At 43.5% G+C, this 15,371-nt stretch overlaps 1 protein-coding gene across 1 annotated transcript in view; it reads left to right on the plus strand.

The window, feature by feature from the left end:
- The window catches only part of AQP9 (aquaporin 9), a 43,536-nt gene extending 28,888 nt beyond the window's left edge, over nt 1-14,648 (plus strand). The window contains exons 3-6 of the mRNA XM_043921031.1: nt 3,871-4,008; nt 5,659-5,777; nt 7,938-8,155; nt 13,482-14,648. Coding sequence (XP_043776966.1) covers nt 3,871-4,008; nt 5,659-5,777; nt 7,938-8,155; nt 13,482-13,656 — 650 coding nt within the window. The 3' untranslated portion in view covers nt 13,657-14,648. The remainder of the gene's footprint in view (nt 1-3,870; nt 4,009-5,658; nt 5,778-7,937; nt 8,156-13,481) is intronic.
- Nucleotides 14,649-15,371: the final 723 nt, after the last annotated feature.

Here is a 15,371-nt window from a genome sequence, read left to right on the forward strand (position 1 = left end):
CTTGTCCCTTGACTAGGACAGTTGTTTCTGATGCAGCATTTTATAGGCAATAAAAATCTCCAGAAAAAAAGCAAGATTGCTTAATGAGAGCTAAAATAGTAGGATTATCTCCGTCACAGAGTTGTCCATGGGTGGCAGGGAGTGGCAGGGAGAAGGGGACTCATCTAGGACAGAACCCTGAACCGGATCACCTTGCTCATGTAAGACTTTCATCTCAGACCTCCTCCTGGGCTTTGGTTCCATCCCCCGCCCCTGGGTCTTTGTGTGAATAATCTGACCATCACAACCACTTTGACAGCCAAGATACGCACGTGGCCCTCTCCAGCTGAACAGTCCTGTTTCTTCTGCAGTCTGTTTTGTCTTTCAGGTGAGGGTGAGCATCTCTGCAAAGAGAAACTCTCCTCATTGCTTTGCAAAGTGCCCTCCCAGACACACCCTCTCTGACCCTCAAACAGCTTTCCCTCTGTAGATCTTTGTAGCCTGAGCTATCTCAATAAAGACCTCTGGCTATTTACATCCCCAACTTTCATATCTTGAACACCTATTAAGTGCCTTTTGGTATGTGAAAGTCAAGGTGAATAGTAGTTTTGGCCTCAGAGTGCTTTTGAGAGACTGAAAGCATAAATCTTTTATGCTTTAAACCTACACCAAGTTTTATTTTGGAAGAGGAGCTTGCTAAATAATAACTCTCCCATTGGTGGACTCATCTCAGGGGAGATATTTTTGATTGGAGGTGATTTCTTATGTCCCCATGTCCTTTCACATTGGGTCCCTCCAGGCTGGCCGGGTGGCGGTGACCCTCCAGCTGGCCTCTGGAAGAAGAGAAACAGGGCTGGCTCCAGGAACTTCTCCCCTGCCCTGTGTGGTCCGCTCTTCTAAGCCCTGTTTCTAGCTTCCTAGTAAGCTGTGCTCTTGCCAGCCTCCAGAATTATGACTCTCTTAGATTTAAAAGCAAAACAAAACAGGTGACGCATGTGTAAGTCTTCAGGAAGTCACCTGCGCTTTGATGTATTGACATTTTCTTGTTCATATGAGCCCCTGAGGGGCAGAGGCAGGTGAAGACAGGGCGCTCATAGTTTAGCCAGCAGTCAGAATCCCTCCCCACTGCAAGCCCACCTTGGCTTAGAGATTCAGGAGAAGCACAACTTTCTTCCTGGAGGCAATGAGAGGAGGGAGGCTTCCAAAAACAAGCTTATCAGTAGGTTCTGTGTGGAGTCAAACGGCAAAGTGTCATCGTCATCATCACCATCATCATCATTATCACTGCTTTGTTTACAGCTATTTCCACAAGCCGGAGGTCCACATTTCAGTGTGGTTACACTGACAGTCACTCTAATCCCCCCAACACACACACTAAATGTCTTCTGTACTCTTCACATGTGTGTCCTTCGTCCCTAGGAATCAAGCCCATATGTTCAAAGATGACTTTTGAAATTTTTTTGCCTGCCTTCTAAGGCAGAGAAACCCTTTATAAACTTGGTAAAGAAAACCTAGAAAAGTCAAAACATAGGCCCTAGAGTTCAAATAAGCTTGGATTTTAATCTGAGACCTACCACTTATTAGCCATGTGACCGTAAACTGTTACTTGACTTCTCAGTTTCCCAACCAGTAAACTGGAGTAGGACCCATCTCATCGGTTTCTTAGGAGGATCAAGTGTGTGTAATTACCCATATGACAGCATCCGGCAAGTGTTCAATATGTGTGGTTGTTGCTGCCACAGCAAAGTCAGCTAGGGATAGCAGTAGCCTACAACAAGCCCTCTGCCTGAACTTGCAAATGGGTAAGAATCAAAGAGAATGATTTCTTGAGTCAGAGTTTAGGTTGGAGTGAAGGAAATGTTATTCTATTTCTGTGTGTGAGATATACATTGTCTTTGCAGAGAAACTACAGAGAATCCATTCAGAGGTTGTGACCACCTCAAAATAAACTGAGCCCCTTACCTCAGAGAGAGGCAGAGCCCACCAAGGGAGGGCCATTAAAGACATGTCTCTTTTTCAGTCCTAATATTATTTCTATATCCTCTGGACATGGAGTTAGGAATTACTAATATAGAATTTTGGAAAAGGCAATGGCAACCCACTCCAGTACTCTTGCCTAGAAAATCCCATGGACAGAGGAGCCTGGTAGGCTGCAGTCCATGGAGTCGCTAGGAGTCGGACACGGCCTGAACGACTTCACTTTCCCTTTTCACTTTCATGCATTGGAGAAGGAAATGGCAACCCACTCCAGTATTCTTGCCTGGAGAATCCCAGGGACGGGGGAGCCTGGTGGGCTGCCGTCTGTGGGGTTGCACAGAGTCGGACACGACTGAAGCGACTTGGCAGCAGCAGCAATATAGAATTTAATATACTAATTTATATTTAATATACTAATATACAATTTATTATAGAATTAAATCTTCTAAGTATATTATATAAATATATTGATTTTAAAATATACTGAAGCTAACAGTTTACATCAACCTCTTTGGGGTTATTGATTTATAGATAGGCAAAGCCCAGTAGAACAAGCTGTGGAAAATTCTTAAAGAGAAGGGAATACCAGAGCCCCTTACCTGCCTCCTGAGAAATCTCTATGCAGGTTAAGAAGCAACAGTTAGAACCAGACATGGAAAAGCAGACTGGTTCCAAATTGAGGAAGGAGTATGTCAAGGCTGTATTATATCACCCTGCTTATTTAACTTATATGCAGAGTACATCATGCAACATGCTGGGCTGGATGAAGCACAAGCTGGAATCAAGATTGCCAGAAGAAATATCAATAACCTCAGATATGCAGATGACACACCACCCTTATGGCAGAACGCAAAGAAGAACTAAAGAGCCTCTTGATGAAAGTGAAAGAGGAGAGTGAAAAAGCTGGCTTAAAACTCAACATTCAAAAAACGAAGATCATGGCCCCTCCAGTCCCATCACTTCATGGCAAATAGATGGGGAAATAATGGAAACAATGACAGACTTCATTTTCTTGGGCTCCCAAATCACTGCAGATGGTGACTGCAGCCATGAAATTAAAAGATGCTTGGAAGAAAAGCTATGACCAACCTAAACAGTATATTAAAAAGCAGAGACATTACTTTGACGACAAAGCTCCATCTAGTCAAAGCTATGGTTTTCCCAGTAGTCATGTACGGATGTGAGAGTTGGACTATAAAGAAAACTGAGCACTGAAGAATTGATGCTTTTGAGCTGTGGTGTTGGAGAAGACTCCTGAGAGTGACAGCCAGGAGATCCAACTGGTCCATCCTAAATGAAATCAGTCCTGAATATTCATTGGAAGGATTGATGCTGAAGCTGAAACTCCAATACTTTGGCCACCTGATGCGAAGAACTGACTCATTTGAAAAGACCCTGATGCTGGGAAAGATTGAAGGCAGGAGGAGAAGGGGATGACAGAGGATGAGATGGTTGGATGGCATCACTGACTCGATGGACATGAGTTTGAGCGAGCTCTGGGAGTTGGTGATGGACAGGGAGGCCTGATGTGCTGCAGTCCATAATGGGTTGCAAAGAGTTAGACACGACTGAGTGACTAAACTGAACTGAAAGCCCAGTAGACAGAGATGATAGATGGACAGAATGATAGACATATAAATAGACAGAGATGGAAAATAAGCCACTTGAGTACAAGTTTCTTTATAAATTTGACTTTGAGAAAGCTAAACTTCCTGAAAAGTATCTAATGATGCCATAAGGATTAATAGTCCTCTCTTCCTCCCCACTCTCACACACAGCCCCCTCTGTGTCCTCACATATGGTTCCTTACCTAGAAGACTGAGTTCTGCCTGCAGTCCCTAGACAAGCTTTTCTTCACAGTAGTTCTCCCTGGCCTGCCCTCTGACTTTCTTAATCACCTTGTCTTCTTTGCAGGTGGCCACGTCAACCCAGCTGTTTCTTTCGCATTGTGTCTTTTTGGACGGATGAAGTGGTTCAAATTCCCCTTTTATGTGGGGGCCCAGCTCTTGGGAGCCTTTGTAGGGGCTGCAACCCTCTTTGGCATTTACTATGGTGAGTAGGGCCCCCAAGTTCAGAGATTAGGGAGGGCTGGGTCTAAGCTGAAATTCAGGATTACTTGGCAGGAAGAGGTGAGACAAGGAAGAACAGGACAGAGTCTATCATACACTTGACAGGCAGTTCTAAGTGTCCTGAATGAAAGTGAAAGTGTTGGCTGCTCAGTTGTGTCCAACTCTTTGTGACCCCATGGACTGTAACCTGCCAGGCTCCTCTGTCCATGGAATTCTCCAGGCAAGAATACTGGAATGGGTTGCCATTCCTTTCTCCAGGGGATCTTCCCAGTCCAGGGATTGAAACTGGGTTTCCTGCATTGCAGGTGGATTCTTTGCCATCTGAGCCATCAGGGAAGCACTTTTAAGGGTCCTAAGTTCTAATTAACAGGGCCAACATTATTCTCAGGGCACATTCATGAAGTGAATCATTTTCTTAGTGAAAATGATTACAACTTAAATGAAGGGGAGAACATAAAGGAATTCTATCTTTAGACCCAACAAGTACTACAGTGTAAACAATGCCAAAGCAAACAACAGGCGACTGGCTTTTCCATGGCTTTCTCTGAATTGGCTGGGAGAGAAGTCATTGACTAGTGGCAAGGGGAATGATGAGTAAGTATTTAGAGAAGGAATTTGGAGCAAAGCCTTTGAGGGAAGGAACACAGCAGAGAAATGGGGTGAGTAGGGAACCCCATCTCCCTTTTGTCCAACAGCCAGGGCTTCCATTTGGCAGCAGTCCTGGGGGAATCAAAGTTCTGACAATGGAAGATCCAGACTTAAGTTCCATGTGAACTAAGTAAGTAGCTGTGTGGCTTCAATAAGTCATCTGACCTTATTGGTCTCAGTTTCCTCCTCTGGAAAATGAGGGAATGAACTAGATGCCTTCAGAATCCCTTCAAACTAAAAAATCTTGGGGTTCCATAAAATCAACTGTTAAAGTAGTTCCTTGTATCTAACCCAAAGTAAATCTCAATACCTTATATCTCTCAAGCTGGAACACTTAGGAAACTAGAATTTATGAGCCAAGCCTAATAGCAGTACCTGTGGAAAGGCACCTTTTCCCACAGACTATCCTAAGAATTAGAGTGTAAGAAAACTGAAGGAGAACTTGAGATCAGACCAGAAACCTGGAGAGTCAGCTGCTGGGTCAGGAGAGGCCTGGGGGTCTGGGACAACCTAGACCACACTGGCTATGTCAGGGTCTGCTGTGTCTCTTGCTCTAAGCGCATCTTCACTGTACTTGATGCCCTCAAATGCTGGACTGGTATTAGGGGTTACTGAGAACCCTCTGGGAATCATGAATTCTGCCTAGAGCAGGTCTAAGCTTCACTTTGGCTTTTAGTCAATCTTGCAAATTCCAACAATCCCCTTAGAGAAAATTGGTTCCCAAGACCCACTGAATAAGGACTTGGCTCAAGTGTGGGGAGAACCATCCGGGGCAGCCAGGGCTTTCTCTCTCTGACCCGTCACCCTGGGAGCTCTCTGGGCATCTCTAAAACTACCATACTATGAAACAAAGAGAGGCGAATGATATGGATCTGCCAAACTGAACCTGGCTATTTGTTTGTACTTGCTCAGCACAAGACCCAGCATAGGCCTCCCTCTCTTCTGCCCAAAGGACACTAACGTGCCAGAGTTCTGTCTTCTGTAGACGCATTTATGTCTTTTGCTGGTGGAAAACTGCTCATCGTGGGAGAAAATGCAACAGCACACATTTTCGCAACATACCCAGCTCCGTATCTGTCTCTGGCGAATGCGTTTGCAGAACAAGTAAGTGTATATGCAACAAAGACCCAACTTCAGTGAAAAGACATAATCTAATAAGGAGGATGCATAGGAACATCACAGGCCTATCAGAAAGGAAAGTCTGTGTTTCCAAAGTTGGAGGTCCCTAAGCATAACCCTAGCTTTGCTGACAAATTCTTGCACTTGCCAAAGCTGAATCACTAAGAGTTTCCTGCTTCCTCTTTAAAAAGTACACTTGTTTCACATCAGCTGAAATTCAGAGAAAAGTGGAGGAGTGGACATTTCAACCCAAGTAGGGGCAAACGGGGTTTGCTTTGCAAAACTGTCTCATTTATTCACATCATGTAAATGTAGAGATCTGGAGAAAAGACGTTTTGTTCTCAGTTCAAGAACTGTAAAGTGTGGTAGGCGAGCTGAGGGTCCTTGGTGTCTCCCCATGTATATAGGTTTATCTAGACTCTCCAGGCAGCTAGAAGTGTCTCTCCTTATTGACATTTAAACAAGGGGCATCCAAGCATTTGTCATGTAGCCAAGAGCACAACTATTCTGTTCTTAAATCAGTTGTCTGAGTCTCATCCTGATTCTTCTGCTTAGGAGCTCTGTGCCCTTGGGCAAGTTTCTTAACCTCTTTCAATCCTCCTTTTCTCATCTGTAAATTGTGAATAAATAGGATTTATCTCACAGATTAGTGTGAGGTTCTAATGAGAAAAAGCAATGAAGTACCTGGCACATAATAAGTATCTGGTAGATAGTGGCTGTCATTTCGTTGTTAAAGTAAAATAGTAATATGATTTCCAAATAATAGTTTAGAAATTTTAGAAAGTAGAGACTGGGGGAAACACCCTCTATACCACACCACTTCAAAATACCTGCTACCATTGTTTGTATAATCCCTTACAACTTGTCTTTTATGTTATTTTCAAGTATAAAATATAGTGCACATATAATTTTTTACCTGTCATAAGTATTTTTAAATTTTACCACATGTGAAAAAAAAAATTTTTACCACATGTATGTGCTTACTCGCTCAGTCATGTCTGACTTTTGTGACCCCATAAACTGTAGCCCGCCAGGCTCCTCTGTCCACGGGGGTTCTCCAGGCAAGGATACGGGAGTGGGTTGTTATTTCCTACTCCAGTGGATCTTCCTGACCCAGGAATCAAACCCGGGTCTCCTTCACTGCAGGCGAATTCTTTACCAACTGAGCCACGAGGGAAGCCTCTGATTTTTTTAAAAATGTTACCACATAGTTTTCGTTTTCTAAATTTTTTTTAAAAAAAACATACCTGTTCATTTTCATGTTAACCTAGAAAAATATTTCATATTAATGTGTGATTTAATCATCACATTGTACAGACAGATTTCATATTTATTGTTTTTAGTGGCTGTATAATAGACTATAGAATGGGCACTACACAATTGCTTTTGCCCTGTTGATGTGGAATCCAGTTTTCCAGTACTATAAATAATGCTTAATTATGTATTTGCATACTCATTTTATGATTTTTCCATATTTTAGATTATTTCCAAGGTGTAGTTCTCAAGTATCCAACTGGGTCCAATTGAGTACACACGTTTATGGGCTTTTTAAAATACATATTGCTAAATCATTGCTACATTGCCTTTCAAAAGTATAAAACATGATTAGTTCAACCAGGAAAGCCTGAGAGGACTATATCATTTCCCTAACATTTAGTATTGCTTGCATTTTTTTCATTACCAATCAGTTTTCCCCACTTATTTGTTTCTCAAATCTATTTTTCTTTCATGAGCTGTCTTTTCATTTCCTTTGCCCATGTATCTATTGACATCTCACACCATTTTTCTCACCAATTTGAATGAGCCCCTTTGTTCATTTCTCCAGCCTGCAGCTTGCCCTCTATTTATCTGGTAGTAGCTTAGCAGGTCAGTGTAGTTGAGATACAGTCTTTAGAGTTAAACTCTCTGCACCCACACCTGATTGCCACTGACTGTGTCACCTCGGTCAGGTAACCAGTCTGTAAAGGAGAGAGATGTGAGCACCCACGTCTAGGACTGCTATGAGAAGAAAAGGCTCTGACACGGTGCTCAGCCAGTGTATGTTGCTTTTTACTAGGTTTGTTTTTAATAATAGAGGGTGCATTTTGAGGTGGGCCAGTGGGAAGAATATAAGTTGAACCCCTCGTACATTTTCTCCTTACCCAGGTAGTGGCCACCACGCTCCTCCTCATTGTCATCTTTGCCATTTTTGACTCAAGAAACTTGGGAGTCCCCAGAGGTCTAGAGCCTGTTATCATTGGCCTCCTGATTGTTACCATCGCCTCCTCTCTGGGGATGAACAGTGGCTGTGCCATGAACCCGGCTCGAGACCTGAGTCCCAGACTCTTCACTGCTTTGGCAGGTTGGGGGTTTGAGGTGTTCACGTAAGTAACAAAATGATGGGGGAAGAGGGAGGAAGATTCCTGCTGCGCCTCAATGGGGAAGGCTGGGCTCCGACCTGGAAATCCAAGAGAGTGCAGATGGGAGGGTGAGGGGAAGAGCACCCTCGTCATAAGTGTGGAACGTATCACTGGTGGTTTATGATGTGTGTGTGTGTAAGACAGAGAGAGAAGGGGGAGGGAGACAGAGAGGAATCACTGACACTATTCTAATCACCACCACTGGGAGCACTGGAGCCACTACAGAGTAAGCATTGTGAGGACAGGGACCTCAACCGCGTTTTCACTGCTCTGTCTGCAGTGACTAAAATAGGGTCTAGCACATAGAAAGCCTCAATGAAAGCTATTGAATAAAAGAATGGATAAATACTCTGTGCCACATATGTTCTAGGAGACGAAGGATACAAAAAGAATCAAGCATCATTCCTTGTCTTTTTTGTTTCTTTTGTGGTGTTGAGTCTTAGTTGCGGCACATGGGATTTTCCCCACGTCATGCAGAACCTTTTGTTGCAGTGCACAGACTCTCTCTCCAGTTGTGGCATGCAGGCATAGTTGCTCCATGGCATGTGGGATCTTAGTTCCCTGATCAGGGATTGAACACAAGACCCCTGCATCACCAGGCAGATTCTTAACCACTGGACCACCAGGAAAGCCGCCAACATACCCTATCTTTAAGGAACAAACAATACAATGAATTTTCTAGAGCAGTGGTTCTCAGCCAGTGGCAATTTTGCCCCCAAGGATGTTTGGCAATGCATGGTGACACTTTGGGTTGTCACAGCTGGGCATGGTGGGGGCAGAACTTGTCACCAGTATCTAGTGGATAGAGTCCAACGCGGGATACTGCCAAGCATCTTACAGTACCCGGGACAGATCCCCACAACTAAGAATTATTCAGCCAAAAATGCTAAGAGTACCACAGTTGAGGAGCTCTGTTCCACAATGACCATACTAGAACATGAAAAGGTGGAACAAAATGTTCACAGCTAGGATGGATCCTTTGTATTCTTCCAATGGACCATTGAGAACATATGTTAAAGGTCTCCTTATTTCCAAAGCCCAGAATTAACCAATGAGTTTCCTTTAATTCCAGTTTCCTGAGGTTCACTCCAGGAGACCACTGTCTTCACCTCACCACCAAGACACCTCTGTGAGCTTCACACAGACCCCTAAAACAAAGACGCGCCAGAGTGACCTGGCCTCGCTTTGAGCCTTGCTTAGTGATTCACCCAAAGCTCTAAGAGTGAGGGTAGTTCTCAAACAGGTCTTGCCTGTTCTCTTTGCTTTGTTGAGTATATGGCAGGAGCCCACATCTGTGATGTTGAAATCACCTAATGCCAAACTCTGAGCACCGCATCCCTTATTAGGATCAGGATTTTTCCCCTCATGCATGCATTCATTCATCCATGCAGCTTCCTAATTCCTTATTCAAGGCCCAGTGCTAAAGATGCCCTTTACTGCTTTGTTTATGTTCTGTTTCAGAGGGTGAGCATAGGCTTTACACAGGTTGAAGCTGTCAAATGACTAACCCCAGGAGTTGAGAGAAGATTTGCAGCTCCAAATTTAGGAACTATGGGAGTGAAAGTAGGGTTGTTTTATAGTATTTGGACATGTTCAATCAGAGACAGAGAGGCTATTTCAAGCAAAGAGGCATCTATATCTAAAGACAGTATATTAAAATGACACATGCTCTAGTCTAGTTGGAAGGCTGTATGAAGAAACTTGGAAGAGCAATTGTTTCAGATCATAGAGGACTAGATTTCTAGAACAAGACTCTGGGATTTTTGTTGCTCTCTTTTCTATAGATTATAGGGAGCAGCAAAGGATTTAGGGCAAAAGTTTGATGTGTTTAGGACTTCAATTTACCAAAAATTAATCTGACATCATTATATAAAAGAAATTAAAAAGGAGTAGAAGGGGCAGATACTAGTTATGAAATAGCTAGGCTGGCTGATAATCCTCTACCAAAGGTTCAAAAGAAAACCTTTGAGTGGTAATAGGACTCCAAAGGGTCTCTAGAGTTCCATCCTTTCAGGGTTTTCCACCCAAGACAAGCATCTCAGAAGATCTCCTAGTTTGAATCCACATCCAGGATCTCAGATGAAACCTAGACTGCCTTATTCTCAGACCCTTATTTGACCCTATATGGCAAGAAGTGAGGATGACAGGGAAGTAGGTTCCCGAGAGTCTGACAAGGGCAAGACAGACCCTATCTGGCTCTTGCTTCCCCTTAAGTACTAGGATGTAAAAGGGCTTCTCTGATGGCTCCAACGGTAAAGAATCTGCCTGCAATGAGGGAGACCAGGGTTCCATCCCTGGGTCGGGAAGATCCCCTGGAGAAAGGAATGGCTACCTACTCCAGTACTCTTGGGCTTCCCTGGTGGCTTAGATGGTAAGGAATCTGCCTGCAATGCAGAAGACCTGGGTTTGATCCCTGGGTCAGCAGGATACCCTGGAGAAGGAAATGGGAACACACTCCAGTATTCTTGCCTAGAGAATCCCATGGACAGAGGAGCCTAGTGGGCTACAGTCCATGGGGTTGCAAAGAGTCAGACATGACTGAGCAATTAAAACACACACACACACACACACACATTAGGATGTAAGCAAGTGGTCTTCACTAATTCACATTAAAGTGTTAATAGCTTAATAGATGAAGGATCTCATGGGTGTTGTTAATTTTTAAAATAACTTAGCCAAAGAAATGAATCCTTGATGATAGTACCCTATGCAACTGACACACTTTTATGGTATCCCCCCCAAATCACAGTACACCAATGACCTTGTTTACCTGTAAGGCCAGGCAGGAAGCCACATCAAATCTCCTCCATTTAAGCCTTGTGACCTTAGCACAAAATATCCAGCCCAAGAGGGTCCAGACAGTGAAAGGAGGACATGCATGCTGGCAGGTATCTTAGCCCCTAATCTGTTAAATGACAGTGAGAGATTCACCACAAATCAGTGCTAGGAAAAAAGGAAGTGATGGGCCAAATAAGGTGGTTAAATTCACTTCATGTGCTGAAGAGAGTTTCCCCAGTGGCTCAGTGGTAAAGAATCCACCTGCCAAGCAGGAGATGTGAGTTCAATCCCTGGGTCAGGAAGATCCCCTGGAGAAGGTAATTGCAACCCACTCCAGTATTCTTGCCTGGAAAATCCCATGGACAGAGGAGGATGGTGGGATATGGCCCAGGGGGGTCGCAGAGTTGGACATGACTGATTAAACAGCAGCAGTATGTGCTGAAGAGAAGGTGCCTCTCACAGAAAATTCTTTTCATAGAAAATTTGGAGGCATGGGATAAGGTTCTGTGAGAAGAGTGGAGTGCGACATCCTCTTTCCTGCACAGTAAGAGTGCCATCTGGTGGCCACTGTGCTCAATCTCAGTGCTCTTCCCTGGAGCCTGCATTTATGATCTAAGATTCAGGATCTAAGAGACTGCTTGCATGATACGGCTGGAAAGGACCACGGTATAGATGGAAGTACGAAGCTCAGAGATGGGGAGACTTGCTCAAAGACCTTCTGTAGTCCTGAGATCCCAGGTGGCTCAGTGGTAAAGAACCTGTCTGCCAATGCAGGAGACACGGGAGACTTGGTTTCGATGCTTGGGTTGGGAAGATCCCCTGGAGGAGGAAATGGCAGCCCACTCCACTGGAGTAGAGAATCCCACGGACAGAGGAGCCTGGAGGCTACAGTCTGTAGAGTCATAAAGAGTAGGACACAACTGAGCGCGCGCGCACACGCACACACACACACACACACACACACACACACACAGAGCAATGTGCTAAGTGCTCTAAACCCAGGACACTCCTGAGATTAGAACTAGGTCTCATGGATTCTAGAATAGGCCCCCCTTTATTATTTTTAAAATAATTCTATTAAAAATATTACATTAAATAATATAATATTTCATTTATTATTCTTTCTAATAAAAGTTCAATACAAACAGTTCCATGGAAATATGTATAGTTATTAAAAATGAAATTGTAAATAGCAGCCATGAATATGTCCCCCAAATAAAACACTGTGAAATTCCTATGCAGAGTTGTGTTCCTTTTGTTTCCTCTGCCTCCTCTGCATTACCCTGAACTTTTTCATAATTATCCTTCTTTATTTTTTCATAATTATCCTTCTTTTAAAAAGTTTTATCTCAAATGCACATATCCTTAAACAACTATACAACTATCCTGTATAGTTTTTACTTGCTCAGAGCACTCATGGTCCTTTCTACTGAATTATCTAAATGGATTTTCTGTCCCCAGAAGAGATGGTGACAATTCACAGAGACACCTGATTTCTCCCAGAACTAGACCTCCAATATAATGTACTGACACTGAGAACTTCTGGAGGAGAGAACTTTCTGTATCAGAAAATACACTTGAGTAAGCTGTGACCTCAAAATATAAGTATGGAATTAAATTATATTTAGTATTTAATTCATATATCTACCTTTGAATTTTTAATTTATTCATTGACAAATGTTTCCTGATTATTTATCTTGTGATTGCCCTCATGCACCAATCATGTCCAGGAATCTCTCCACAGCTCCCTTCCATTCACAATCCCTAGGACGCGCCACTTCAGTATGAGGGAAAGGCAACTCCTGAATGATTGACCTGAACTTACCCTGAAGTGAAAAAGTGAAGTCGCTCAGTCGTGTCCGAGTCTTTGCGACCCCATGAACTGTAGCCTACCAGGATCCTCAGTCCATGGGATTTTCCAGGCAAGAATACTGCAGTGGGTTGCCATTTCCTTCTCTAGGGGATCTTCCCAGCCCAGGGATTGAACCCTGGTCTCCCACATTGTAGGCAGACTCTTTACCATCTGAGCTACCAGGGAAGTACATTTAATGTGGTGAACTTGCCCTAGATGCCCTCAATTGTTGCCATGGGTTCAGGGACTATGTTTTCTGAAAGGAAAATAAATGGGACATTTCTCTTACAGGTACTAATAGAACAATGGAATTGGTCAACTGAAATCAGTATCCTGCAAAATAATACCTTTAAGCAATTAACACAGACATTTTTCTGGCATCCCCTCAATCATAGGATGCAAATGACCTTGCTTACCAGTAAGGTCAGGCAGGGAACCTGCTCCTCCCTTTAAGCCTGGCACAACACATCCAACTCAAGAGGGTCCAGCCAGTGAAAGGATACTGGTTACCAAGTTACCATGAGTGCCATTCTACTTAGCTCTTGCTGATTTAAAAAGGAGCCATGAGCAGGAGAACAACTAGCTGGTTAGTGAGTAACCAGCAGTGATACCAGAAGGAAGGCCAAGCGATGTATCACTAATTTCTTTGTTTGCTTTCAGAGTTGGGAATAACTTCTGGTGGATTCCTGTAGTGGGCCCTTTGGTTGGTGCTGCTCTTGGAGGCCTCATCTATTTTCTTCTCATTGAAATCCACCACCCAGATCTGAACCCAGACTTGGAGACAGAACAACCGGAGGACAAACCAGAGAAATATGAACTGAATGCAATCATGTAATAGCATGCTCAGGTCTGGGTTTACAGTTGGCTACGTACTGGGCTCTACCTTTCACAAAGCATCTTCACACACATTATCTAATTGAATCCTCCTAGTGACCGTCTGGGGTAAATATCAAGCTGTTCATCTTTCAAATTAGAAAACAAAACCTTAGGGAATTTGAGTTGCCTAAGGTCCCATGGAAAGTTGAACATCATCGAATGCATCCTACACATATCAGATTCAGAACTGCACAAAAAGTTTGACCAGCCCCTCCTGGCTCACCAGAAGAGGGATTGGCAGCTGCCAGAATTTATACAGAGCCTGGGCAACATTCTTTTGGATCCTAAGTTATAAAGACTGCCATTGTCTGATTTTATTCCCAGAAACACTACAAAGGGAAGAGGTAGCCCATATTTTTCATCTGCTGAAGAACATTATCAGAGGTGACTAAGGGTGACCTTTCCTAGGCCACACTTAGTCTTGCTAAGTCCTGATCTTCCTGACCATCCCAGCATTGTACATTCCAGGAATTTCCTCTTGGTCAGGCTCCTCCCTGTCACTTTAGTCAAGAGTCAGTGAATTAGGGAACTCTGCTCGATGTTATGAGGCAGTCTGGATGAGAGGGAGTTTGGGGGAGAATGGGTACATGTGTATGTATGGCTGAGTCCCTTTGCTGTCCACCTGAAATGAAACTTTATCACTGCACTGTCAATCGACCATACTCCAATATAAAATTAAAAGTGTAAAAATTAAAAGGTAAAAAGTCTCTGTGAATTATAAGCACAAGAAATTGTTCTACATCAAGTGATACGCTTTAACTGTTACAAAGCTCAGAATTCCCAGACTATCCAGTTTCTTAACTGTTTTGTAATGATAACAGAACAACCAAAAGCACATGTGACATGTCTCCAGGGGCCTTTAATAGACAGTAATAGACTGACAGATGGAATTTCTTCTTGCTCTGAAAATACTGGCATTTCCTATTTGAAATAAATTTGGAGTGACATGTTTGTTTGGAGTTTTTATGAGTAATAAGATTGCTAAGTACACTTAGTTTAGAGGTTGTCTGTCCTATCTACAAATTAAGATCTCTGGGGAACTTCTGAAAAAACAACTTAGTAAACATCTTGGGTGATTCTAAATGAGTGTAGCCAGTGCTGAGAACATTGACTTGGTTAAAGTACATGGGTTTCCTTGAGAAACATGCCTAGTGGTGACCAAGTCATTCCTGGCAGGATTCTCAGACTTGGGGTCCTCAGGGGTTAGAGGGAAGTGGCTCTCAGAAGGGGACAGTTTACTCCTCCTCACTCTCACCTATCACCCCTGCAAGGGGACGTTTGGCCACGTCTGGGGACAGTCTTGGCTGTCACAGCTGGGGTAGGAGTGTTATTGGCATCTAGTGGGTAGAAGTCAGAGATACTGCTGAACTTCCTACCACGCACAGGATAGCCCTCCCCTGCAGTACCCATTCACACCCAGATGTCTTCAGTGCAAAGGTTGAGAGACCCTAGATTCAAGAACAATCAGACACGTAAGAGAAGACACCAAAGTCCTGTGCCTTGATCCCAGTTCTGTCAAAAACGGAGATGCCAGATGAGTCGGAACCAGACCCCGTGGGTACATTATACTTCTTACCCCAAATCAAGAGGTGACCCCAACTTTGACTTTTCAGGTTGGACAGTGGAATCTATGACCCCACAGGTGCTCATTAAACACTGCTTGGTGATTAATGA

The sequence above is a fragment of the Cervus elaphus genome, chromosome 12 (genome assembly GCF_910594005.1).
Source record: "Cervus elaphus chromosome 12, mCerEla1.1, whole genome shotgun sequence".
NCBI classification, from domain to species: domain Eukaryota; kingdom Metazoa; phylum Chordata; class Mammalia; order Artiodactyla; family Cervidae; genus Cervus; species Cervus elaphus.